Here is a 27,782-nt window from a genome sequence, read left to right as displayed (position 1 = left end):
CACACACAAGCAGCTATGAATTTTTGTGAGCATGAGGGGCATGCGCTTGGCATGGAAATTCACCACAGTTAAATCGCCTGCAGAAAAATGAGGAAAATTTAGGCAACTAAGAACTTCAAGGTGCAAGTGGCATCCTTGTTCCAGTGGGGTTCTGCGTAAGTGTGGAGGGAGGAGCATCTGCGAGGAGTCTTGGGAAGTCTTTCTGTGGTATGCCACCTACTGCCCGGAGTTTGCTGGATTTTGAACTCAGCCTGCAAGGTCACCTTGACTCTGACTCTGGGCTTCAGAGCATTTTCCTGTCTAAACAGAGCCAACACCACCTTGAGGCAGTTGAGGTAACCACACTAATGGTGGCAGTAATAAAAAGAAAACAGAAACACAGTGTGTGAATAAATTTTGCTTTGCCATATACTGAGACACCTAAGCCCCTGTTTGGTTGTGAGGGTAGAGGGGGTAGAGAAAGTGGGGTGGGAGATATTTTATGTGATATTAGAAAGACGAAGTGAGTATGCAGAATGTTACTCTTCCCCATTATTTTTAAAGTCCCCTGGGGAACCACAATTGAAGTGAAACAAGTGGAAAAAAGTCTTTCACAATTATTCCATAGTTTGTGGGCCCAATTGGGTCTAGGAAGGAAGATAGCAGTACTATAACATTGTTTAGGAACAGAGGGACAAGATATCCTAGAGCACCTACCTGATCTGAGTGCTAATGAGTCCAGGGGGAAAAAAGCATAAATAAGTGAGATAATAATTTCCTTCTTAATATCAGGACAATCATTATCATTTTGGGAAGCGCTTACAAAAGGAAGAAGAAACAGTAGAGGAATTTGTGTCTGTTTGCGTAAATTGACTGCCTAATGTAAGTTTGAAGCAACAAATGACGAATGCACTAGGTACCAATTTTTGTTCAATTATAAAATCGAAAGGATAAGGGAGGAACTTTGACTAAAAAAATGATCCTCTCTTAGGGGCATGCGTTGATTGTGGCAATACAAGTAGAGCACATGATGAGATGTGTAAAATAAATGAATCAAGACACCAATAGTAAGGGAAATGCAGAACTAGATTGGTATGAGAAAAATGAGGTACAAAAATGAAGTGTACTCCTATGACAAAAGACAAGAGTGATCATGCATTCAAGGAGCAATGCTACAGACATGGGAGAGTTAGCCACATGGCGAAGAATAAGCAATGCCCAGCAATGAAAGCTGTATTTAAGAAGTGTGAGAAGACAAGATATTTCATTGCATGCTGTAGCAGTAGCTCTGGTAGCGGGAAACCTGAGAAACAAGGTGTGCCTTAGGTGTGCAAAGAAGTTGTACTGCTGATGACTGATGGAGAGGCTAGCAACCCCAAAGATGTGGTGAAAGTAGAAAACCTTGTTGAGGTCATGTTTGATGCATGCTCTAGACTACAAATAATTTCAGAGGAGGAAATACATGAAGCTACAAAAAATGGATATACACGCATGAGGGTATGATTGTCAGCTAATAAAGATAATAGGATATTTTGTAGGAAAGATCAAGTATGCTAGGTTTATGTTCTATGTAAAGGAGATAACATTTTAGGATGGCTAGCTCAAAAAGACACAGGAGTTAAATTGGATCCCAATGCTGAAACTCGGATACTGATCCGTAATGCTAACAAGGATGTAGAGGTGGGATCTGATTTTGCGCAAGAATATTCTGATGTGCTCACAGAAACATTAGGTTGTCTCAAACAATATGTCCACAAGATAAAAATGAAAGAAAAAACAGCTCTAGTGTGAGCAAAAGTATGTAGTCTTCTCGTGAGTCTTGAGTTGGAAAATTGTGCAAACTCTATGTAATAGAACCAGTGGAAGCAACTGAATGGTTAGCACCAATGGTAGTGGCAAGACAAGCAGATTGTGTGTTGAACTTAGGGCCCTCAACAAAGAGGTAGTTGTTGATAAGATGCCCTTTGCTAAACATAAGAAAGATTATCGCAACTGTAGCTGGAGCAAAAGTCTTCTCCACATAAGATCTAACATCCACCTATTACCAGAACCATCTACACCCACCCCTCATAAGATAACTGCTTTCAACACACTCATGGGGGTATACAAATTTAGATGCATGCCATTCGGACTAATAACAGCAGTGTCAGTCTTTCAGAGAGCCATGTCGAATATACTGTCTGGAATCCCGGAGGTGTTCTGTTATCAGGATGATGTGCTGATATTTGGGAACTCTCAGGCACAACATAATGAAACACTTAGGGCCTGGTTTAGATCTTGTCGGTAATAGTCTCGCCATCACTTTTTTATGGATTCACCGCATGCCTACTTGGCAGGCCCCCTGCTCTATTTAGATGTTGGTGGGTCCATGGACGAAAGACCACCAGAGTCCCACCGACTCTGCCAGGAATTCTCACCCATGTCAATGGCGCCATAGGCAGAAGCGGCTGTCAGCAGGAGTCCAACCAAGATGACTGTCATGCTAATCATTATGTGGCTTTCCGTCAAGGCAACTGTGACTTTGAGTTGGCGGAATGGAAGGGAATGAGATGAGAACATACCTTTTTAACTGTTTTCCACTTCCGTTTCTATCTTGAACCCCATCGTCCAGGTCCCTTATTTGCTGCTACGACTCCACAACTCCGCCAAATGACTCTCTTGTCACCGGATCTAAGGTAAGCAACTTTTACAATTGTCTTACTACGAATCATATGTTGACAATTGCTGTAGCCTCATGTATTTTTGGCATTGCTCTTGCAGTCAATGTTTTCTTATGTGTAATGCAGTAGTGTTAGTTTTCCTACTTATCAAGATAAACTAAACACACCTGTATTGATACTTAAAAAAAAGATTGTGGTTTTGGTGGTTGAGGGTGTGCATTCAATAGTGTGTGCATGTTGTTTGTGTTGCATGAAATATATAACAAAAACGGACATGGCACATTTCCCCATACACATTTTTGAGGCAAACACAACATATATGTGTATTGACTTGAAAATAAGTTACACTTACCAGCCTCTACTCCACCAGGCACTCACTCCATTAGGAATCCCCCTGCCAGCACAACAGGGACATCTAAATCAGCTCATTGGAATACCGCCAAGCTAATGGCGATGGAGCCTGCACTCATCTAAATATGCCGGGCAGGTCTACTCAACTGAGTTCTTTAAATCACAGCCACGGAGGGGCATCAGGAGTACCGGCAAGTTCTTAATCAGGCCCTTAGACAAGTTTTGGGCCGATTCAAAGAGTATGGCCTGAAATAAACTATCTTGGGCCTAAATGTACTTCTAAAAGGGGTACTATCCAAAGCAGATCTGGTTAACACCTTAATGAAATTAGTGGCACCCAAAATCAAAGACGAGTTGAGATCCTTTTTTGGAATTATAGAATTTTATAGTAAATTAATCAGCAATTTTGCTAGTTAAATATACCATATGCGTAAACTGTTGAAAAATAGGATAATCTTTGAGTGGGATGGGCATTGAAGGAGAGAACCTAAAGATGTTAAGAATGCTCTGATCACTGCACCAGACTTGAACACGTTTGTTCCAGGAATAAAAATTGTCTTTACCAGTGGCGGGTGGTAATTTTACCAGGGAGGGGCCCACATGCACACATACACATCACTCACACCCATGCATGAACACAAGCACACACACCCACACACCCACTCACAACACTAACTAGGGTTGGGATCTCTGAAGTTTGCCAATGAGTGAAGGCTGCAGCCAGTCACTCATCACAGACTGAGATGGGGTCAGTGAGACTGCTGACCCCACCTCATTCTGTAACGAGGTGTCACTGATTGACACTCGGCCCTGGGCACTTCAGGGCTTAAAAATGGAGCACCCAGGTTCAAGGCAATGGGAGAAGCTCCCCTTGTCACAAGGGGGAGGGCCTTGAGGAACTTTTTCCAGACTGAGGAGGTCATACCCACCTCAGCCTGGCAAAAGTTCAGCTCAGGCAGCCAGGACCCCGCAACTTTAGCGTATGTCTAGCTGCTGGCTGCCTGCCCCGAACAAGAAGAGTATCGGTCAGGCTGAACTTTGTTGAGGCTGACGGATACTCTTATTACCTGGAAAAGGGTAGGGGGTGTGGCTCCCCAGCCCGTACTGACAGGCCACTGCTGATCTTTACAACAGATGCCAGTTCAAAATGGTCAGGGCCTGTACTTCTACAAGAAAGTGGAAAAGGTGAGAAAACCATTGCATTTGCCTCAAGAGCACGTAGGAAATCTGAGGTAAACTATTCTAGATACAAAAAAGAAGAAGCATTGGCAATGTACAGGGCACTAAACACATTCAAGAACTTTATTTAGGAGATCATGCTCAAGTTTAAAACAGATCACACGCCACTTAAGAAGGCAATTAAAGGAATGGTGGCAATTTTTATTAGATTTAAAAGATGGGACATTAATCTACAAGAGTACACATTTGATGTAGTGGAAATCTGAGAAAAATATCTTTAGTGAAAAAAGGTAGATGTGTGGTATCTTTCCATCAACTATGTCACTTGCAAGGTAGAAGATACCAGAACATTGTAGAAGAGACTATATCAGTGGAACCTTGTGGTCACGAAGATCTAGTAACCTAGTATTTACCTTGCCCTGTCACATTGGCAAGTTACATCTGGAATCACCCTTCCGTGCCTTTGCTCCTTGACAAAGACGGCCTTCCTTTTCATGGCTCTAGAAGATTACAGGTATATAGTGTCATGTATTTTGATGTACATGCTTTTGGGAGCCACCCATTATTGTGCACTTATTCATTTGCTTAGGCTATAAAAGCTGTTAATTTGAAATAACAGATGCATTTATTTTCATTATTGAGCATTACATTTCTTTGTGTGATTTGATAGTGTGCTTCTAGTTCATATATTCATGTATTCATTTGAATATGTAATGCTATGTAGAAGGCATAATCCCTTTAGGCTTTAACACCTTACATTACGATCATAAAGTTTACTTTTTTCAAAATAAACCACAGATGTTTTCTGCGACCTGCTGTCTGCCGGCCCTCTTCCTATTTGAATGTATTCCATGAGCACTGGAAATGGACAGACTCAAATCTTATAAATTGGCCTTTCCAAGATGGTGGTCTGTCCATTAGAAACGGTTAGAATTTCCAATTCCAAGATGTTGCAGAATCTCTTTACTTACATAAAATACCTCTTACAAGAGAAAGTTGGATTGCAGTGCATTTCATTCTCTGATTTCTCCCCTTGGTCTTCACCCTTTACTTCTATTTTACACCCTCATTTTTGCTTCATGTAGGTTGGATAGTTTTCCTCGTGGAATTATCTCTTGGCTATAGTCTGGCTTATTTCTACTTCTTGATGATAGGAAGAGTTTGGTGCCTTGCTAATTTCTCCAGTGCTACCTTCATCTTCAGTCAAGATTTACAAGAGTGCCAAAGGTTTGCAAGTATATACTCCTAAATATTACTCTCTAAATAAGACACTGGACACCCATCACATATACCATTCTGTGTAGGGTGGCACAGTGGCTACTGGGAGGAGTCTGCCTTTCCTCATGCAATTTTAAAGGATACTCAACAGATTTTTTCTGTGTCCAGTCCTTGACAGTTACCATCCTACCAACCCAAAACTTTGATTCAAGGGTGTAATTAACATTCAGGGAACAGATAAAAAATGGAGGAAATGCATTTCTTGCAAATATCAACGTACTTTCTTTGGGTCCAATGTACTGGGTACTGTAAAGCAGAGCCCCTGTTATTGGAATGTAATAAAAAGGATGCCCCATATTCTTGCTAGGATCCCACTGCCAAGGAACTGTGGTTATTCTAGAGGGCAAGGTAAATACTAGGTTACTCAAAGTATAAATGTGGTTTACAGTGCTGTAGAGGACAGGAGACAGACAAAAACGAGGTTTGACCAAAGTAAGGGATGCACTTGTATATGACAAGAAGTCTCTTAGTAGCTTAGGGAACACTCCTTGGATTGACACCAGTAGATTGCTCTTAACAAGAGTACTACTGTGAAGTCATAGATGGGGGGTCTGCTGCTATAGAGACTGTGGTACTCAGTGCAAGGATGACTGCATCTGGTAACAAGACTAGACAGGTAAGACTTCAAGTGACATGAGTGCAGCAACAGAAGTCTTTCCCTTACCTGATAGGAATGGACACCAAAACCGCTTATGGACTGCAACAGACAGAGAGCGGCATTTGAAACTGAACAGAAAACCAGAATACAGGCCAGACAACACAACAAGGAGACAGAGTAAGAACCAGGACAAAGAATTATGAACCTGGCTTCAGAAATAAAAATAAAACAGAAATATAGTGACCAGGAGCAGGTTGTACTCAACAGGCACTGGTACAAGTAATGCACTTCTGATGTATGGAAACAGTAACTAGGATTCAGAACAAGGACCATGAGGATGTACCAAACAGGCCCTGTATCAAGAGGGCCCTGCTGGTACAAGGAACAACACAGGAATTCAGAACAAGGACAGAACAGTAAATCAGAACAAGGAAGCAAAGAGAAACGCTGCTAACTTAGCCAATACGTGTTCAGATTACCAACAGGGAAAACACACACATCAGGATATCAGGGCAGAAAGGATAGACAGAAAGAAAGGTAAGACTGCGAAGTAAGAAAAACACATAAGGCACAATACTTCACAGGGTATCCACAGAAAAGAAGGACACGTCAAGCAGCACTAACAGGAATCAGAACTCAGGTTTCATGGATTCCGCAGTGCAGGCAACTGAATAATTAACAGGAGCTACTAGAACATCAGTTACAGTGCAAATTCTGATTGCAGAAGCCAGGTTTCAATCCCTCTTCCCAGCTCACAGCCACACAGGGTGACTGGGATTCAGAACAGGTGCGAGCTAGCTGCGGCACAGTGCAGATTACAGCAGTAAAAGCCCCTCTGCCTGAGGGAGTGCACTGAAGTTCCAGGAAACAACCAGTGGGAAAAATGTTGTATTGCATTACTTCACCCTCTCGTGCCTCCAGCGCGAGATGGTGACATCCCTGCTCTCCTGCGCGAGAATGCCCATTGTTCCCCCCTCTCTTCCCATTGGTCCCCCAACATTCCACCTCTCCATCCATCCCTCCCCAACTCCCAACTGTCAGTGTTATTATCGTTGCTCTACCTACGCACCGCATCTGGTGTGGGGCTGTTGTAATAAACTTAACGATTACCTTAATAATAACCACGGACCTGCTTTCGTTATTACAAGTGGCGACGAGCGTAAGTTCAGCCCCTCACCGCAGATTAACTTAATCCACCTCTACTAATTCTTGAAGGCACTGTTCTTGGCATCATATCCTTTTGCTGTATGAAGGTGAACATCTGCGAGCTGAGCGGAACGTGTGCTTTATTTTGCACATTTGTCCTGAGTTCCGACAAGCAGACTGAATCATCGTGTGACATCCTTCCTTGTTGTGTTTCCTGCCGTGACACATCGGGGATCAAGGCATTTGTGTGTAACTCGCACTGCATCTCCCTGGAGGTCAGCTGTTGTTCGGCGCCAAGGCACATTGTGTTCAGACTCGACTCAAGCTCTGAAGGTGACGATCTCTCCATGAAGATTACCCTGGCATCGTGAAACAAGGTACCGGGTGTGTGCTTTTCAGCGGTGGTTAGCTGCTTCACGGAGGTGTGTGAGACGCCTTAGCACACTGTGTTTTCGCGTGTGTTTCGATTCCTGGAGCGGCGTGCGGCTTTCTTTGAAGTGCGCAGTAACATTTCCTGTCAGTTTTTTCGCGCCTTCAAGCTCCTGTCAGCTTCGTCATTCTGCGCATGTCCCTGCATGTTCCACGTCACTGGAACGCATGGGCTAGCGCCATCTTGTGACTCGTTTAAATACAGCAGTTTTCACAATTTTGGAATCAGTACCCGCTTCCACGCATTTGTGAAATGTTTAATGCTACCAATGATATGCTTGTATTCTCTATTATTGTCTTAAAGTCTGCATATCACCAAATACCCCTTCATGCAGACAGCAAGAAATACACCACTTTCATCACCCCATTTGGTTGTTTCCGTTTTACCAGAGTACCGTTTGGTTTAGCTTCGGCCGCCGCCCTCTTTCAAAGAGTCATGACTTCCATCTTTGAAGGTGTTGACGGTATCAGGTTTTTCCAAGACGACATCCTGGTCATGGGTAGCAACCAATTGGAACATGACGCACGCCTTAGGCAGGTTTTTAACAAATTGAAAATGCATGGTTTAACTGTTGAGTTAAATAAATCTAAATTGTCACAGAACAAGGTAGTATATCTTGGGCACACAATCAGTCATGAAGGTGTCAAACCCAAACAGGGCTTAATCGATGCCATTCTAAACGCTCATTGTCCTTCCAGTAAAGAAGATGTCAGAGCCTTCCTCGGTCTAACTGAATATTACTCGAAGTTCATTCGAAATTTCTCTGAAAAAATGTACAATCTAAGATAATTACTAAAGAACAAAACAAAATTTGAGTGGTCCACGGATTGTCAGAACACCTTTGATACAATAAAGAAAGAAATCGGCAATGCACCCTTTCTTAAAGGATTTGACCCTAAAGCTGAAATCTTTGTCACCACTGATGCCAGCAACAGGGGTCTTGGTGCGGTGCTAGCACAAAAAGACACTTTGAACAATGAATGGGTTGTAGCTTTTGCCTCGAGATCACTCACCCCTGCTGAGGAGAAATACTCAGTAATTGAACGCGAAATGTTAGCTTGCTCTTGGGCGCTCAATTACTTCAGAGCTTACATTTGGGGATATAACGTACATCTACGCACGGACCACAAACCCTTAATCAAAATCCTTTCTGCCTCTGGTTTGCAAAATACTTCACCAAGGTTAAGCAAAATGTCTATCAAATTGTTGGATTTCAACTACACAGCTGAATATTGGCCTGGAATCAAAAATAATGTGGCGGATTTCCTGAGCCGACTAACTCTTTCACACGATGATATGGATACCCAAGTCGATGATGAAAAAGTGGCACTGCTATTCAACGCTGATCTTGATGGTATCTCTGCGGAAGTATGGGAACAACACCTGGCTCGTGACTCTGTTCTCCAAAATATATGCCGATTTGTCAACACTTCTTGGCCTGAGAAACGCATTCTTCCTGAACACGCAAAGGCTTGCTGGGAAATGAGAAACAAACTCAGTTGTGAAAATGGTGTGTTGTATAGAATCGGCAAAGCCATAGCCCCCATCACACTCAAGACAAAATTCTGAAACTTTGCCACATTGGTCATCTTGGGATTACAAAGACTAAGCAAAGGGTGAGGGCCACTTATTGGTGGCCTGGTATTGACAAGCAAATTGAAATCAAAATATGAAATTGTGTGGAATGCTCTGATTCGGATAAATCTCTTAAAACATCTAAGGTTCCCCTCTTCCCTCTCAAACTCCCCATGATGGCATAGGAGAAATTAGGCTTAGACATCGCTGGACCCATTGAAGGACACGACGGTGAGATTAAATATATCTTAGTTGTCATAGACCACTTCTCTAAGTGGCCAGAGATTGAAATTGTCTCGGAAATTAACAGCTCAACAGTCATTTCTTTCTTAGACAAGCTGTTCATGAGTGAGGGTCTACCCAAGTTTATCCTCACCGACAATGGTCCCCAATTTTCTTCTAACATGTTTACCTCTTTCTTCGAAAGAAATTGCATTACCCATCACACCACCTCAGTTTAACATACTGAAGGCAATGGCCTCACTGAATGCTTCAATCGTGTCTTAAAGGGGCACATACAATTGTCAAGAAATGCCAACCTCAACTGGGAAGAAGAAGTATTCAAACTCATCTGGGCCTTCAGAATCTCCCCTTGTGCCAGCACCTGTACTCGCCTTTCGTTCTCATGAGAAGCAGACAACCCCTGAGTCTTGACCTAGGTTGGATGCCAGCTTCAAAACAACTGGAATGGTCACCAGAAGTCATCAGAAACAACATTATCAAAGCGCAGAAATACTACAAGACATGGTACGACTCCAAACATGGTGCCAAAGAACATGCATTCAAAGTGGGAGACCTGTTCAAAGTTCGCTTGGAAAAAAAAGTAAGAAAAGGAGAAAGTAGATTCTCAGCTCCTTTTCGCATCAACAAACTTTATAGCAATGCTGCCAGACTTAGTGATGGGAAAGTGTGGCACATGAGTAGACTGGCCAGATGTCATCATGAAGCCAATGAACATAACCAACTTCAACATAACTCTTACTGCAGAGACTTGTGGGTTGATTTTGATGGGACAGGTTTAGAGCATAGTTCCATGTCTAGAAATGTAGTTACACACGATGTTCCACCCACCACTGACTCCGCTGATTGTCACTCTTCTGACCAGTCTGTTGAAGTCAGTCCTCGTGCCCCGACTTCCTATCGGAGTTGCAGCGGAGACTCACACTCTGACTCTAAAGTCAAGTCCGACGATCATAGTCTCAGTGGTAGGTTTGGTAGGACTGGTAATGATCCTCACTCTGACTCTGAAAGTGTTTCTGTTCCCCACAGAGTCATGGGAAGGCTAGGGAGAACCATACATAAACCCAAACGCTACGAAGATTTTGTTTGTGATTGAAACTGTTTAGAGTAACATCCACTTTCCAATGTACATTACAGTTTGCTAGTTATTTGGTAAACACTCAAGAGAGGAAGATATGTTGTATTGCATTACTTCACCCTCTCTGGCCTCCAGCTCGAGACGGTGACATCCCTGCTCTCCTGCGCGAGAGTGCCCATTGTTCACCCCTCTCTTCCCATTGGTCCCCCAACATTCCACCTCCCCAACTCCCAACTGTCAGTGTTATTATCGTTGCTCTACCTACGCACCGCATCTGGTGTGGGGCTGTTGTAATAAACTTAACGATTACCTTAATAATAACCACGGACCTGCTTTCGTTATTACAAAAAACAAATCTCTAGAGTGAAACTGATTGGATTGTGTTTCAGGACATGGCAGGAATTCATGCAAGGGAACACACAGGCATACTGGAAACAGGAAGACAGATCCAAGGATACCATTTACTAAAAAGCTTCTCTCCAGCTCTTACGCTCACATTAGCATGATATATAAGTTGATGTAAGTTGCTGTGCCCCGTTTCCTCAATTCTATGTGGCATAGGAGCCGTAAGTTTTTTAATTCCCCTCGCATATGTTAAATGTCCTCTTCGTATTTTCTACTGTTTTAATACTATCAATTCATAAATTCATTGTTTTAACCTCTTTTCAAATTTTAATTACTTTTTAACTGTTATGAAATGTTATTAACTCATTTGTATTCTGGTCATTTTTTGTAATGTTTATTAATGTTTTTATTGCTCAAATCCAGTGATGTATGTATTTATTCTCTGCTTTTATGGGCTATAATGACCGAAATAAAGCTTGGAAATGGAATGGAATTGATAAATTAAACATTAAATGGAATCTGGTGTAGATCTTATTACCAAAAGGATCTAGAAAGTCTTTGAATGAACATTGAGGAGTAGCACAGGTTCTAAACTAGAGTTTATGGTGGAAGCAAGCTGACAAAAGGTCTTCAAGTAGTGTCACCCAATGGCAGGATCAAAGGAGAGCGCTTGTGACAGAGCAGTGTACATGTCAGGCTTCACTGACTGCATGACATCAACATTTTTTCCAAATGGTATCTCTGTCAAACAGTATGTCCAAGATCTTGGATTGTACCTTGGCTCGGAAATCAGTGGACTTTAACCAGCCCTGTCCCCTAAGTACTGCAGTTCCTGCTAAATGAAAGAAGGCTGCATTTGTGATGGTCATAGTCAAATCTATTATAGCATCACTCTTTTTTGTGACTTGAACTCTCATTTTAAATGAATTTTTCCTCCAGGATAAATTGGAAAATAGTGCTATAAAATGACTGTGAATAATAAATAACAATCACTTTAAATACGTACTTGTTTCAGATGTTCGATGATCGACCCACTTGTTTGTTTGCTTTTGAGGCATGGACAGTCTACAAAAAGAAAATGATAGCTATAGCTTGAATCTGACATTTCAAAAGGTCAGCTAGCAACCACACACACATATACTTTCTAGTAATATAATTTATTACCTAAATTGCATGTGAGATTGCAAATGTGCTATTGTAGGGACTTGTGCATGCTCTGGGCGCTTGTTCTCTGCGGTGTCAGGACGTTTCTGAAATAAATCAAACAATTCAAGAGTTCAAAGCTACTGTTTCAGCAATATTTATTTACAAACATTGACCACTGCATTTTCTGTCATAAATGTTTGAACAGGTAATGTTTAAAATTTGCTTTACAAAATGTATGCTCATTCAAAGTTTAAATCTCAAGTACGTTTTCGTATAAGTTACTAACATTAAACCTCCCCTCAAGTTAAGCAGCACTATATTTACTTAAAGAAAAATATATAATTAGATATGCACTCATCAGTTAAACATGAAAAAAGTAAATGATTTACAATTAAAGTAACAAAGCAGAAGCAAAACTTAGGGCCCGATTACGAGTTCAGTGGTCTTACAGCCGTACCACTGCGGTGGCGGTCCCAAGAAGACTTCTGCAGCGGCAGTCTCCTGCCTGCCGTATTACGATGTTACCACTGGCCCAGAGGCGGCGCTTCTGATGGCAGGGGATATTTTATTATATGCGTCTATGCATGTGAGTATATTTTGACTGCACAAGTTTTGAATGTACATATATGCATGTGGTGAAAAAAAACCAACTACCAGTACATTCCCATTTCAGGAGACCGGACCATATGTGCCCGGATTTACCTGAATTTCGGTGCCAACAGGGTTGTTTTCTTTGGGGTCAAGATGCTGCTGTGAAGGGGCTGCCTTGAGGAAGGGATCCACGTGGGAGACTGAAGGGAAGAAAAGGAAAAGGGTGAGTATGCACTCCATTTCTTTCGATTCTACCAGCCCAACACAGGTAGTCTTCCCGCAACGGTCGGCTCGTGGGAAAGCCAACTTGTAATTCCAACGGCGGTGAAGTTCTCTGTACTGCCATTTGACAGCAGCTTTTCCCCTACTAATGTTGAGGCCGTCGACTACTGGCTGGTGGTATGGCAGTGCTCCTGTGGTCTTTCGTTCAGCAAACTGCTAACATTGTAATACGGCGGGCGGACCGCCAACTGTTCCGATGTTATTTCGATGGCAGTCCTAAGACCGCCAAAGTCATAATCAGGCCCTTACTAACTATATTCTGCTAGACATAGCACATTAAAGACACTGGGTAATTAATGACCATAGAAGAAAACATATCTCATGATCACTTTGTAAGGAATCATGATCCTGTGATGCACTTACCACTTTTGACCTGTATAACTTATGCAGAGTGACCAAATATTTTTGGGACGAATCTTGAAAGGTGTCTTTTTCTAACACATTGTTACTTATTTAATTACAAAGTATTCGTTAGTGGATGTAGAGCCTTTAATCCAGGCTATAGCTATACGTCTGTGTTTCTGGAATATATTATGACAAGCAAACAGCAAAAAGACTAAAGGAGGCAGTAGATCAGTGACCCCCCTTCCCCAACGAAGGTAGTAAGAGCATCTTGACACAACAACTGAATGTGTGATTACTGCTATGTTTTGATTAAAAAAGAAAAAGTCTGCTTCAGTGACAACTAACTGAAACATTAGCATACTACTTGTGGAGAATCTTAGGCAACCAATAAACCCAATTTGTCCTCATCATTGAATAGGACCATTCTAGTTTGAGGACAAAACGTTAAATTGGATAATTCACGTGCAAGATCTGTCATCCACTGAAGCCTTGATAAACTGCTGTGCACAGCTATGACCTTATCGTATAACATACATATAAGTGTGCTTCGGCAGCTCCTGCAATATTCTTTAGATTAATATATTATTAAAAACGTAAGTGCTGTACAATAAAACAATTCAGGTACATCAGGGTTTTAGTTACTTGAGGTGACTGATTTAATCCAAAAGGTGAAATATTGAGGTGTGGATGCTGGGTGCCATTGTGAGGACAGTCATTCAGTTGTCATGAGCATTTATTAAGTTTGTCACTCACTAAGTCAATATGACATCTGCTTCAGCCACATCACACACAAAAAGTAAACAAAAAATAAAGGCAAATTTGCATACTACATAACAATCACTACTGTTTTAGTAGGCTGTCTATTTAATACGCTACCCATACATTTGATCATAATAATTTTTTTCAGAAGAGTGCTGAAGCACTAAAAATTCCATGCTCAGAGGTTCCTTTCATGGGACTAATCTGAAGTATCTACATGCTAGCAAGTCTAAACCAGCGATTGTGCTGTAAGATAATGTATTTGATAATTTCATAATGTAACAGATCATTTCTGTCCGTTCAACTATAGAATATATAAAACTAGCTTGCATCACAGAAAAAAAATTCGTCAAACATGCATCATTATGCAGACAATTCATCACAAGAGCTTCTCTTAAACTATGCTACAACCTAAATGCCTTCTTCTACAATTGCATCACTACCAGAGGAGACAACATAGCTCTTTCTCTCATGCATCTAGCCTACTCAATACACTTTCTTAATCCTGGTAGTTTCCCCTAAAAACCTTCAATCTAGTTCAAGGAGTTGAAGTCACCTAGATTCCCCTGTTCATCAAAAAAGCATTGCCACCTACAAATATATGCAAAGCAAAGCCAGTCAACTTATGTCTCTTAGTTCTTGCCCCTGTCATCACTAATCTCAGCAGAGCATACCTATGTACTGGCAAAATTGCTCAGAACTTCAAGCACACAATTGACAGGCTACTATTGAAAACACAGAACTCCAACAAATGTTCTTTCAACTACTTCCCTACCATGGGTCTTCTTGCATTGTAAGGTCCTATGATTTGTAGTGACGTCCCAGTGGTACACAATAAACAACTTCTTAAGCAATCACTGTCAGGTTTTTACCCCCCTCTGTGAGTAAATAACTCTCCACATTTTTAAAGATTACCTCTTAGCTATAAGTGACCAGGGCCTGTGATATTCCCTAATCCCCTTGAATGTCTCAGAAGAATTTGATAGCATAAATCACAATATAACTCATCATTAATATGCACAGGTAGATGTTAGCGGATCAGCTCATACTTGGTTCACTTCCTTTTTAGGTACCCAAGCATAGAGATCAGGCACATTAGCAATCCTGTGTAACGTCTTTATGGTATCACATGTACACAGATGATACTCAGATCTTCCTTAACCTAAAAGGTATGTCTCCTGGAGATCAACTCCAAAATACCATTTGACCATAATATCAACATCGAAGTATCTGGTGTACAAAAATATTTTATTATTTTACATTTTTTACACATTTAAATGTTTTCATCATATCATATCACCTTCTTGAGATATTTAAGAGTTTTTGTGGTTTACTGGGTGATTGTGTGACTAGTGTTTTTTTAAAGAAATACATTAATTGTTTAGAAGGACAAGTTACTTACCTTCGGTAACGCCTTATCTGATAGAGACATATTCTAGCCATAGATTCCTTACCTTAGAATATCCCAGGCATCAGGCTGGATCGGGAAGTCTTTTTATTGAGCAATACCCTTGCTCGCCGGTAGGTGGCGTCGGTCGGCTCTGAGTTGCGTCGTCTGCATCATTCGTGCAGGAAGTGACATCCGTGTCACCTATATAGGCGCCACCTCGGCACACTGACGTCAGTTGCTGTTCATGACTTTCCACGCCAGGGGAGCAGAGCCATGAAGTGCACTGACTGTGTTTAGGACAACTAGGGCACTTAAAGGGATCAGCCCTGACCCTAAAAACCTATCTGCAGTGCAGGGAGGATGGGTGGGTCGGTAAGGAATCTGAAGCTAGATTATGTCTCTACCAGATAAGGAGTTATCAAAGGTAAGTAACATGTCCATCTGATAGACATCTAGCCGCTGATTCCTTACCTTAGAATAGATACCCAAGCAATACCATCCCTAGAGGAGGGACTGTGGACAAGTTTAGATCAGGAAGTTCTGCGGGACAGAGATGCCAAAAAGGCCATCCCTGCAGACTTGAATGTCCAGGCAGTAGTGCTTAGTGATCTTGTGCAGTGAAACCCACGTTGCTGCCTGACAAATGTCAAGAACTGGAACTCAACTTTGCAACGCTGTGGTCACAGCCTTAGCTCTGATGGAATGAGCCCTTAAGCCTTCAGGTGGCTGTTTCTTGGCCAGGTGTGTCTCAACAAAAAGAGAGAAAGGGTTTTTAGGGCACTCTTAGTCCCCAAGCAATATACAAGTAATCAAAAGAAGAGTGACCAATACAGGTAAGGTGTATAAAAAGAGAGACGGGTGTCGCACGTGAAGTCTGAGGCCAGTTGTTAGTGATCCGATGGTAGGACCAAAATTCAAGAAAAAACGCACTATTTTTTCAGGAAACCCTCACTCACCCTAGTGGTGACATGCTTCATCATCGGGTCCACCGGGAGAGATCGAGTACCTCCCCGGTGTGCTGCGACGCCAGGAGACTGCGGAGCAGGTTCTTGTGAAGATGAAGTGTGAAAAATTATAAGGTTTAAAAATGTCAAAGGTTGTACCAAAAAAACTTTATTCACTGGTTAACCTGACATATTAAAAATAAGATATGTGAAGGGAAACTAGCCAATTACTTTATACTGGTGTTTACCCTGTAAATAAAAATTGGAGAACTATCAGCAGCAATTTCAGCAACTGGGAAAAACCGCTTTTTTCTTTTAAAAAAGGCAGAAGCATCAAAGATGCCTTGGTGCATACAAGACCATTAACAACCCCCAGTGCAAACACAGCAATCAGGTCTGTCACTGACGCTTGGCACCTTCCCCCAATCACAGGCCATTTTCCATGTACAGACTGCAGTGTCTGTCACCTGACCACTCACTCAAAACAACTCAATTTGGAACCAGGAAAAGTGTGGACACAAAAATCCCACACTAACTGTAATTCAACAAACGTAATATACTTGATCACATGTCCCTGTGCGAAACGTTACGTAGGGATGACCACCAGGAAGGTCAAGACACGCATCGGGGAACACCGCAGCAACATTAGATGCAAAAAAAATCACCACCAAACTCAGTGAGCACTTCCTGCAAACCAATCACACTCCAAATGATATGACATGGACAGTGATCGAACAGGTCAACTGTATGAAAAACAGAGAAAATATTCTATTCGAAAAAGAGCAACGCTGGGTCTATCGCCTCAGCACCCATATAAATGGGCTTAATGATCAGATTCCGTGGACCAGTGTCCTGAAACATTAAACTTCTACCTTTCCTCTTGAATGCTGATACCATGACCACACATGTCAAGGGGCTTTTTCACATCCAGGGCATTTTGGACTCACTTGAAAACATCCTCATGTCTATAACCACGTTACTTACTCTATTCAGACTTATGTGGTTTTATTCATCCCCATTGGAAATTTGGTAACTTTGGCTGGGCGTTGCGCATACCGCATCATACATATCCCAGCCATACTGTAATTTAAGCTTGTGTTCCACCAGAGCTTGAGTTTCAAGCCTCCCTGTCACCCCAGCCAATCCAGACGCGATTTGGCTATCGCTTCTCCCTACTTCCGATGTAAACAAAACAAGGCGAATTCCGCCCCTTTTCCAACTCGAGGCTTGCGTGTCTCACACAAGCCTCGCTTTCGAAATTACCCATGAGTCCACCGGACGCCCTTAATAACCAGGCGGGTCCCGCCCTTCTCAAACTCGAGGCTTGCGTGTCACTGCAAGCCTCGTTTCCTAATTCTCTCGCGAGACCACGCGACCGACGCGAGCCCCTTACTTCCTCATTGGCTCAGCGTCCCTTGTGCTCCAAGCCTCGTTTCCAACCTAGGCGCCTGATTGGTCCACTCCCAGCCACCGCCCTACATACGCCTCGCTCGCCCTCCGCAATGGATCCACGAGATCCAGCGAGGGTGAAGCTAGGTGCCGAGCGGGTGCCGAGCGTTGCGGGCGTAAGAGACCTTTCTGTGAAGACTCCATTCTAACCAGATAAGTTGAATGCTTGGAATTCTGCCAGTTCTAAAATCCTCCTCTGTGTGTATTTGTTTCCCTTTTTCCCTTAATTACAGGGTGTGCCATTGTCGCTCCCACCCCCCTCCTGTGTTCTATGGGGCGTGGATCTATTTCTTTACAAGTAAGGACATTTATCCTATACTCTGTATCGAATGATTGTGTGCTTGGGTAATATATATACCACGGCCAGCAGTGTCACGGCGCTTTGGCACCGGGACACTGTTTCCTCGCATTGTCTTCCTTCGGGGTCCAATCCCTGACACCCCACTGTAGGTAACAAGATATATCTTGTATTTCCTCACAAACAGACTTATAATGGTCTAGTCTGCTCTTTGAGCCACTGCTGCTATACCACATATATGCAACAGTCTGCGCTGAACAGTTTGAATCGGCGTTAGTTGAGGTCCCTCCACCTCGGATTATGGCATGATTTCAACTGCGCAACCAAGGCATACCGGCCACGGCCCTTGATATGTATGCAAGCACGTGTCGAGCCACAAAGTCACCCTTTATGGCCACTGTACATATGCACAATCCAATGACTCGATATTTCTGTGTTTATGTTTGTGTTTGTCTGTCTGTCAATTTTTCCTACAGACTCCTAGGTTCCTCACAAAAGAGGTAAAACCCCCACTACTTATGAGTTTGTTTTTCTTTTTCTTTGTGCACCAATTTTACACATAGTGCAATTTTTAACTTTCACGACCATTGGCAAGGCGGGCCTTAGCGTGCCCCTCCTGTCATTGGCACACTCTCTTACCGGTCCTGATGAAAGCCCAGTAAATTTACACACATAAATGGGCAGAAACATGTTGACCTTCTTTACAGGGTAAACACCAGTATAAAGTAATTGGCTAGTTTCCCTTCACATATCTTATTTTTAATATGTCAGGTTAACCAGTGAATAAAGTTTTTTTGGTACAACCTTTGACATTTTTAAACCTTATAATTTTTCACACTTCATCTTCACAAGAACCTGCTCCGCAGTCTCCTGGCGTCGCAGCACACCGGGGAGGTACTCGATCTCTCCCGGTGGACCCGATGATGAAGCATGTCACCACTAGGGTGAGTGAGGGTTTCCTGAAAAAATAGTGCGTTTTTTCTTGAATTTTGGTCCTACCATCGGATCACTAACAACTGGCCTCAGACTTCACGTGCGACACCCGTCTCTCTTTTTATACACCTTACCTGTATTGGTCACTCTTCTTTTGATTACTTGTTTCTTGGCCAGAGCATAGCAAATTTTGATGCAGAGGACCCATCCCGAGATTGTCCTCTTCTGCACAGCACAACATTTTGGTTGATCCAACGTACCCCACGAAGAGTCGGCCATCTACCCAGAACTGTTGCGGTCAAGGTAGAACGACAATGCTCTTTTTGGGTCCAGACAGTGGAGTCGCTCCTCCTGTTTCGAGGGATGTGGAGTAGCAAAGAAAGTGGGAAAGGTGACTGATTGCTCCACGTGGAATGGTGTTTCCATTTTCGGTAACATCGAGGCCCAGGTAAGGAGTCTTGGATGACAGAGCCTGCAATTCGCTTCACCCAGCTGGCAGGAATTATTGCCACTGAGAAGGATGTTTTGATGGAAAGCAGTCGGAGGGAGCAGTTGTGCAGAGGTTCGAAAGTAGCGCACATCAGGAAGGTGAGAACAAAATTAAGGTCCCACTGAAGCATGATGAATGAGGCTGGTGGAAAACTCTTAAGAAATCTGTTTACAATAAGGGATTTGAATAAAGAGGGTTGAGCTGGAAGCCTCAAGAAGGCAGACAAGGCCTAAAGGTCCCTGTCAGCCATGGGCAGGTAGGAACCAACACCAGGCCTGCTATGCCAAGTCTTATTTATTAAAGAAGCCTAAAAAACATAAACAGAGGGGTGTGCTGCAGACGTCATCTTCAGGTGGATAGAGATTCTCCTCCTTGGCGTCATGGCTGGAAGATGGGTGGGCTTGGTACTCCGAGGGATATGGGAAAAGAAAACAGAATAAAGAAGCACTATTAGTGCTGTGGTTGCCCAACTGGTATAAACGGGGAGGGGGTGTGGAGGGAGGCAACACCTGGCCTTCTCTACAAAGGTGTGGTAGGAGAGGATCGTCACCAGAACGGATAGGATATAGACACTAAGCCTCCCAAACGGTCTCCCTACTCACTCCCACCTCCCGGTACTGCTGTACTCGGCCTCCCAGCTCCCCTGAGGCGGGCGCGCACCTTTTCTAGATACGTTCCTCCTGGAACGTGGCAGGGCGCTACGTGAAGAAGTTGGCCTCCGGGCTCTTCTTCTGCTGCCGCAACAGGTCCTCTGATGGCGGGTTCCCTCTCTCGTGCCGCTCTCGGTCTCTGCCTCTTGAGGTGCTTGCTCATCTTCCTTCTTACAGTCCTGAGATGACTCCTCATTGGTTCCGGGATCCTTTTCTTCCGCTGACACTCCGCTGTTTCATCGCCAGGGGGTGGGGCTTGTCCACTCGTCGGCAGGATCCTTAAAGGGCCAGTGATGTGGGGAAGCCTCAAGTTCTGACAGGCATTCTGCTGATTCAGGCAGCTGGAGAGGAAAGAAAGGAGCGGTTCTATCAGGCAGACAGGTAGGGTCGAGGTCCTTAGGAAGAGGATCCTGACACACCCCTCTCCCAGAATCGTCCTGGTCAGGGATGATGGGAAACCGGGAGAGAAAGTCAGCATTGGCATTCATAGACCCCTTTCGGTTGGCGGGCCTCAAAGGTGAAGGGTTGGAGGGATAGAAACAAATGCATCACGCTTGGGTTGTTGCTTTTGTTCCTACTCATCCAGACATGGGGGGCATGATAGGTGTACAGCGTGAAGTGACTTCCCTCTAGGTAGTATCTAAGTTTTTCGATGGCCCATTTAATTGCCAGTCATTCTTTTTCCACCACCGGATAATTCTGTTCAGGGAGGAGTTTCCGACTGAGGAACAGTATGGGTCGTTCTAAACCATCCTTAGTAATTTGTGATAGGACCGCCCCAAGACCTATTTCTGAGGCGTCTGTCTGTAGGATAAAGGGGCGACTGTAGTCTGGGTACACGAAGACAGGGCTGATAGCGATTGTGTTTTTTAGTTTTTGGAAGGCTTCTAGTACAGAGAAGGAAGGGAAGGTTATGGTGTTTTTGGGGGTGTCTTTTTTCAAAAGGTCCATAAGGGGAGTGGCTATTTCGGAAAACTGGGGAATGAACCTCCGATAATAGCCTAAAAAACACAGGAAGGCCCTGACCTCTTTCTTGGTGGTGTGTAGGGGTGTCTTAGTGATGGCTCAAATCTTTTCTTCCTGTGGCTCTATACTCCCATTCCCTAACAGATAGCCAAAGAACCTCACTTTCTGAAATCCCGTCTGAGACTTCTTAGCGTTTACGTGTAAGCCGGCTTTTTGTAGATCTTGGAATTCCTGATGGCAATGTTCTAGATGTTTTTCCCAGGTGGGACTAAAAATGACAATGTCATCCAGGTATGCTGATGAAAGGTTGCGGGAGCCCCGTGCAGATCAAAGGGCATAACTGTAAATTTAAAAAGACCGTCGGGGTGGAGCAGTCCGTCTTTTCCTGGTCCTACGCTTGGAGTGGTACCTGCCAGTACGCTTTAGTAAGGTCAAGGGTAGATATGTAACAGGCATCTCTCAGTCGTTCTATAAGTTCATCTACCCTGGGAAAGGGATAGGCGTCCAATTTCAAAATAGCGTTCAATTGACGGAAATCAATGCAAAACCCATCAGGTTTAGGTACCATGACAATAGGAGAGGACCAGTCACTTTGGGACGGACAAATCACCCCCATTCGTAACATGTTCCTGACTTCGTTGGACATAGCCTCTCTCCGAGCGGCTGGGATTCTGTATGGTCTGCCTGACTATTTTCACAGGGATTGTTTCTATGCGGTGTTCGGCTAGGGTGGTCCTGCCTGGGAGATCGGAAAACAAAGGGCTCTAGTGTTTCTAGAAGCTCCTTCTGTTGTTCGGAGTTTGGCACTGTTTTCACACCCAAACTCCTTAGGGTGGAAGTGTTTTCTAGGGCGGCGTAAGCCACGTGACGAGGAGGGGGACCTATACATTTTTTGAGTAGGTTAATGTGATAAATTTGAAACCTACTAGGGCCAAGCTGTATACGATAGCTGGTCTTACCGATGGTGGACACCACCCGGTAAGGTCCCTTCCACTCATTTTTAACCTCTTCAGTGCTGCGCGAATTTCGCTGCAGTGCTGAAGGGTTTAAAATCGTATTGGCTCATGACGGAAATGTTCCGTCATCAGCACCGGAGCACCGACGCTGATGATGGAACCGTTCCGTCATGAGCATGGAAGGGGTTAATTTATGAAGGAGAGGAAGGGAGGAGTATAAGGACCCAATTGTTTACCTGCAACACCATCCATTTTTTTCCTTTATCGTAACAGAATTTCTGCCGTTGTTGTCTTCTCTCCAGGTCGGTATGGGCGAGATCACGCAATTTTCCAATGCATGACCGAAGATGATGGGTGTATTCAAGGAGTTCCGAACGGTTATCGGTCTCCTTATCGGTCTCCTTTTCCGAGGTCTCTCTTGTCATTTCTAACAGGGTCAGGGGTTGCCTGCCATAGAGCATTTTCAATGTGGAACACCCCAGGCTGCTCTGGACCTGCCCTCGAATGACAAAGAGAGCAAGGGGAAGGAGTTGATCCCAAATCTTTCCCTCCCCATCAACATTTTTTTAAGGTCAATTTTAGCGTCCCATTGTACCTCTCAAGCAGCCCGTCAATCTGGGGTGGTAAACCAAGGTTTTGATATGTTTTACATCTAGTAGTTTGCATACCTGGGTCATGAGTCGGGAGACAAATGAGGTACTGTGATCCGTAAGGATTTGCCGAGGGAACCCAACACGAAAGAAGTACTCCAACAGTTTGTCCGCGATGTTAGCTGTAGTTGGAGCCCTGAGGGGGAAAGCCTCGGGAAAACGGATACAATAGTCCACTAAGACTAAGACGTGTTGGAATCCTTTTGTGGATTTCGGCAGGGGACCAATGAGATCAATCCCCTCTCTGTCAAAGGGTCATCCTATGATTGGTAAAGGCTGTAGAGGTACAGCCGGTGCTCTGTAGGAGTTATTTTTTTTACATATGGGGCATTCGTGGCAATATCGTATTGTGTGGGCGTATATCCCTGGCCAGTAAAAGAGCCTGCATGAGGTTTTGGGTGGTCTTGTTTGCCCCAGAATGACCCGCAAGGAGGTGGGAGTGGGCAAAAATATCTGGTCGCGAAAATCCTTAGGGTCCAAAAGCTGTGGGATCGCATCTTTCTCGGCCACCCTGTACAAAAGACCATTGGTTATCTTAAAGTGAGGGAAGACTTGGGTTGGTCGGGTTTGAAGGTGTAGAGCTTCTTGACAGGCATGGGAAAGGGTAAAGTCGTTTTTCTGGGCCCATCAAAAGTTTTTATCACATTGCCAAGGATCCGGGGACAATAGGGCCTTGGTTATGGGACGTTTGGGTGTAGGGCCATCAGGGGGTTTTCTTTTTATTAGGTCAGAAAACAAGGTCAGAAAGTTGGAGTTGTCCGTACCGAGGCTGTAACCATGGTGAGGGGACCTCCAGGGCATTGAAGGAGAATACGGGCCGTAGGGTATGGACGGACATCCCTGTGCAAACAACATATTAAGACCTGTCTTCCTGGAATAATTTGTCCAGGCCTGACCACCCCCCCTTAATCACGGACTGGCGATACCCTGAATCGAGGAGGGCCAAAACAGGAGAATCATTGACGCTGAGACTTACATAAAAACATTTTTTCCGTGTACATGAGGTTTCTCAGGACATAACTACCGTCCATGGGTTCGTCCATCTTCTTCCGGGGACAGGCCCGGGCGATGTGGCCCCACTCCCCACAGTCAAAACATTTTGGCCAACAATGCAGGGGAGCTTCTGGTTTGTGAATCCGTACTCTTTCAGGTTCCTTGATGGCTCTGATTGCTTTCCTAGGGGTAGGTATTGATCGGGGCAATTTTTCTGGTTCTCAGGGGCTGAGGCGAGGCTGAGCCCTAGCATAGGAAGTGGCCATGTCGACCGCCTGCTCTGCAGTCAAGTTGGCATGCTGTTTCAGCCAAAGCTGGGTGTTATATAGAAGGGATTCCAAAAACTGCTCTAGATAGATGGACTTCATTATTTCTTCTTTAGACATGTCATTAGGCCTTAAACACTTGTCTGCCTCCAGCTTTAACTTGAAATAGAGAGTCTTGGGATTGTCCCCAGGCGTGCCTTTCTACTTCCAGAATTGTAGCCTGTAAGTCTCTGCGTCCATGCCCAAGTGGTACAGGATCACTGCTTTGATTTCCTCGTAAGGAATGACACCACCCGAATTGGCGACCTGGTAGGCCGCCTGGGCTTCACCCGTGAGCAGGGGCGCAAGGAAAAAGGGCCACTTCACCAAGGGCCAGCAGGCTACTCCTGCCGCCCTCTCAAAGTTAAGCAAGAATGCATCAGGGTCCTCCCCTGGGATGTATTTCTGTATTGAAATATTAGGAGTAGCCAGAGCACTTCGGGAGGGATTTTGACCAGCGGCCATCTGGGGTGGGTCATTTGCTGTCCGGCATAGAACGTTGACCTGGGTTTTAATGAGCTCTTTAAGCATGTCACTGTAGGCCCGGCTGGAATTCATCTGCTGTTCGACCGCCCACTCTTTCTTCTGCCCCTCTACGGTGTGCTGTATTAGCACTTCCATTTTGTTCTCCCAATGAACCTACGCTGCCTGCATTCTCCACCACGTGTCTAACCCTGGGCAAAGCACTACGCTACGCTTGCGTAGTTTGCGAAGTTTGCACTACGTGAACTGCACGTAGCACAGTGCAAACACGTATTGCATAGTGCAGCAGTCATTTTTTGCCTGCTCGCGGTCCTCACATCAGGTTGGTGACCGCGAGCAAGCAAAATGAAATCCCTACGAGACTTTTTCCTCGTTCGCGATCAGCAACATCAAGTTGCTGATCGCGAGCGTGGAAAATACACCCCCTGGCGAGATTCTCAACGCAGGGAGGTCAGGTTTTTTTTTTTTTGCGAGTGGTCGCGAATGCTTGCGGCCGCTCGCGATGAGAAACTACCAGTCAGCGTTGAGAAAGCTGCCACTCGAGTAAAAATCTACTCGAGCGGTAGAAAAAGACAGCTCGCTCTGTACAAGATGCCGTTTTCAATGATTGCACAGTGCGGACAAGCATCCGACACTGTGCAGTCATCGCGAACAGGGTACTACGCAGCTCGCGTAGTGCTACACGTAGCTCGCGAAGTGCACTTTGCGTAGCTACGCGTAGCGCTACTTCGCGAACTAAGCCCAGGGTTACACGTGTCACCCTTGGGCAGGTAGGAACACGTCACAAGGTATGCTACACCAAGTCTTATTTATTAAAGAAACCAAAAAAACATAAACAGAGGGGCGTGCTGCAGACGTCGTCTTCAGGTGGATAGAGATTCTCCTCCTTTGCGTCGTGGCTGGAAGATGGGTGGGCTAGGTCCGAGGGATATGGGATTAGAAAACAGAATAAAGAAGCACTATTAGTGCTGTGGTTGCCCAACTGGTATAAACGGGGAGGGGGTGTGAAGGGAGGTAACACCCAATGTTCTCTACAAAGGTGTGGTAGGAGGGTACCGTCACCAGAAGGAATAGGATATAGACGATATGTCTCCGGGTCTCCGTCTCTCGAGGTGCTCGCTCGTCTTCCTTCTTCCAGTCCTGGGATGACTCCTCATTGGTTCCGAGGTCCTTTTTTTCCGCTGACACTTCGCCGTCCCACCTCCAGGGGGCGGGGCTTGTCCACTCGTCGAAAGGATCCTTAAAGGGCCAGTGATGTGGGGAAGCCTCAAGCCCGGGCAGGCATACTTCTGATTCCGGCAGCTGGAGAGGAAAGAAAGGGGCGGTTCCATCAGGCAGACAGGTAGGGTCCAGGTCCTTAGGAAGAGTCCCCTTTAAGAGTGCCCAGATCAAAGCCCTGCTGAGCAATGGTTAAAATAAAGAGGAGGACTTAAGTGAGGGAAGCAGAAGGAGGATCAATAGATCAATAGACCTTTCTGTACAATATTTTACACATTTCTGCCACCGGCAGACGTACACAGTCTTGGAAGAGGGATTTTGGCTACCAAACTCACATCACAGACTTTGGGAGGAAGGTCAAAGCTGTGGTCACTCAATGTCCACGCAAGAAGGCCAGGAGCACACAGGTTCGGGTGGAGGACCCTCTCATGCTGCTGCGACAGAAGATCCTCTCGAAGGGGCAGCCTGGCTGGAGGATCAGTGCTCAGTTGGAGAAGCTCAGGATACCAGAGTCTCCGTGCCCAGTCCAGAGCCAAAAGAATGACTTGGGCCTGGTTTCTCCTGATCTTCTTGAGCACTCTGGACAGGAGTGGCATTGGAGGAAAGGCGTACAGGAGGCCTGAGCACCACTTGAGAGGAAAACGTCGCCAAGAGAGTGCCGCCTTGGAAACTCCAGTGTGCAAAACCGCTGACATTGTGCGTTCTGTGCAGAGGTGAACAGATCTAACCAAGGCTCTCCTCACTTTTGAAGGAGACCTTGCACCACCTCAGGACGGAGACGTCATTTGTGATCTGCTAGGAATCAAGAGCTGAGTTTGTCCGCCCTGGCATTCAGGGAACCTGCCAGGCGTTGAACCACCAGAGATAGGCCTTGTCCAGAGATGCAGTACCTCTTGACAAAGGGTCTAGGACCCCACCCTGCCCTGTTTGTTGCAGTACCATATGGTGGTGTATTGTCCATGAACACCTGAACCAGCTTTCCCTTGGCGGAAAGGAGAAAAGTTTTCAATGCCAAGTGAATCGCTCAGAGCTCTAACAAGTTGATGTGGAGTATGGATTCTGCCGGAGACCAGAGTCCTCTGATCTCCACCTCTCCCAGATGGCCGCCCCATCCCTGGAGTGATAAATCTGTTACTACTGTGTGATCTGGTTAGAGAAGGGAGAGTGGTCTGCCTCTGACCCAATCGAGGTTGGTCAGCCACCATTGCAGATCCTGTGCAGTTCCCTCCAAGATATGGACCATGTCAGAGAGATTACCCTGATATAGTGCCCACTGGAAATGCAGGTCCTACTGCAGAGCCTGCGTATACCATCTGCATGTGTCACTAGCAGGATGCAGGAGGCTATGAGGCCCAGAAACCTCAAAGTCAACCTCACACAAATCCAAGATAGAAACTGAAACATCGATATCATAGCTTGAATATCCTAGACTTGCTGCTCGGGAGGAAAGGCCCAAAACTGCACTGTTTCCAGAACAGCTCTGATGAAAGGGAGCATCTGAGAGGGAGTCAGGTGTGACTTTGGCATGTTGATAGTGAACCCCTAGTGAAAGCAGGAGATAAGCCTTAGTCTGGAGGTGGGAGAGGACAGTCTGGGGAGAGTTTGCCATCAACAGCCAGTTGTTGAGATAGGGGAAAATTGGCACCCCAGAGCTGTGCAGATGAGCTGCGACCACCGCCATCACCTTGGTGAACACCCCAGGGGTGCTGGTGAGGTCAAAGAGGGGCACTGTGAACTGATAGTGCTCATGGCCGACCATGAACAGCATGTAGAGCCAAAGGCAGGCAGGACAGGAATGTGAAAACAGACATCTTGCAAGTTCAATGCTACCGTCTAGTTTCTGGGTCTAGGGCAGACAAGACCAGAGCCAAAAGGAGCATTTTGACCTTTTAGAATTTGGGGGAAGTAGTAAAGGGTTTGCAGATCTATAACATGACGAACACCTGTGTCCTATTTTGGGACATGAAAATAGTGGGATTAGCAAACACAGCCTACTTCTGGAAACTGAACCCTCTCTATGGCTCCCTTGGCCTAGAGAGTCCTGACTTCCTCCTGAAGCAAGTTCAGGGGTCCTC

General features: G+C 44.8%; 1 protein-coding gene across 1 annotated transcript in view; it reads right to left on the bottom strand.

The window, feature by feature from the left end:
* Nucleotides 1–27,782, bottom strand: part of C9H14orf39 (chromosome 9 C14orf39 homolog) — a 1,496,166-nt gene that overhangs the window by 318,206 nt on the left and 1,150,178 nt on the right. The window contains exons 13-14 of the mRNA XM_078660343.1: nt 12,024–12,109; nt 11,866–11,924 (exon numbers count right to left, since the gene is read on the bottom strand). Of these exons, the coding sequence (XP_078516469.1) occupies nt 11,866–11,924; nt 12,024–12,109 (145 nt within the window). The remainder of the gene's footprint in view (nt 1–11,865; nt 11,925–12,023; nt 12,110–27,782) is intronic.

This window comes from Lissotriton helveticus, chromosome 9, assembly GCF_964261635.1.
Source record: "Lissotriton helveticus chromosome 9, aLisHel1.1, whole genome shotgun sequence".
Classification (NCBI taxonomy): domain Eukaryota; kingdom Metazoa; phylum Chordata; class Amphibia; order Caudata; family Salamandridae; genus Lissotriton; species Lissotriton helveticus.
The sequence above is the reverse complement of the archived record's forward strand: the minus strand, read 5'-3'. Positions and strand labels throughout refer to the sequence as shown.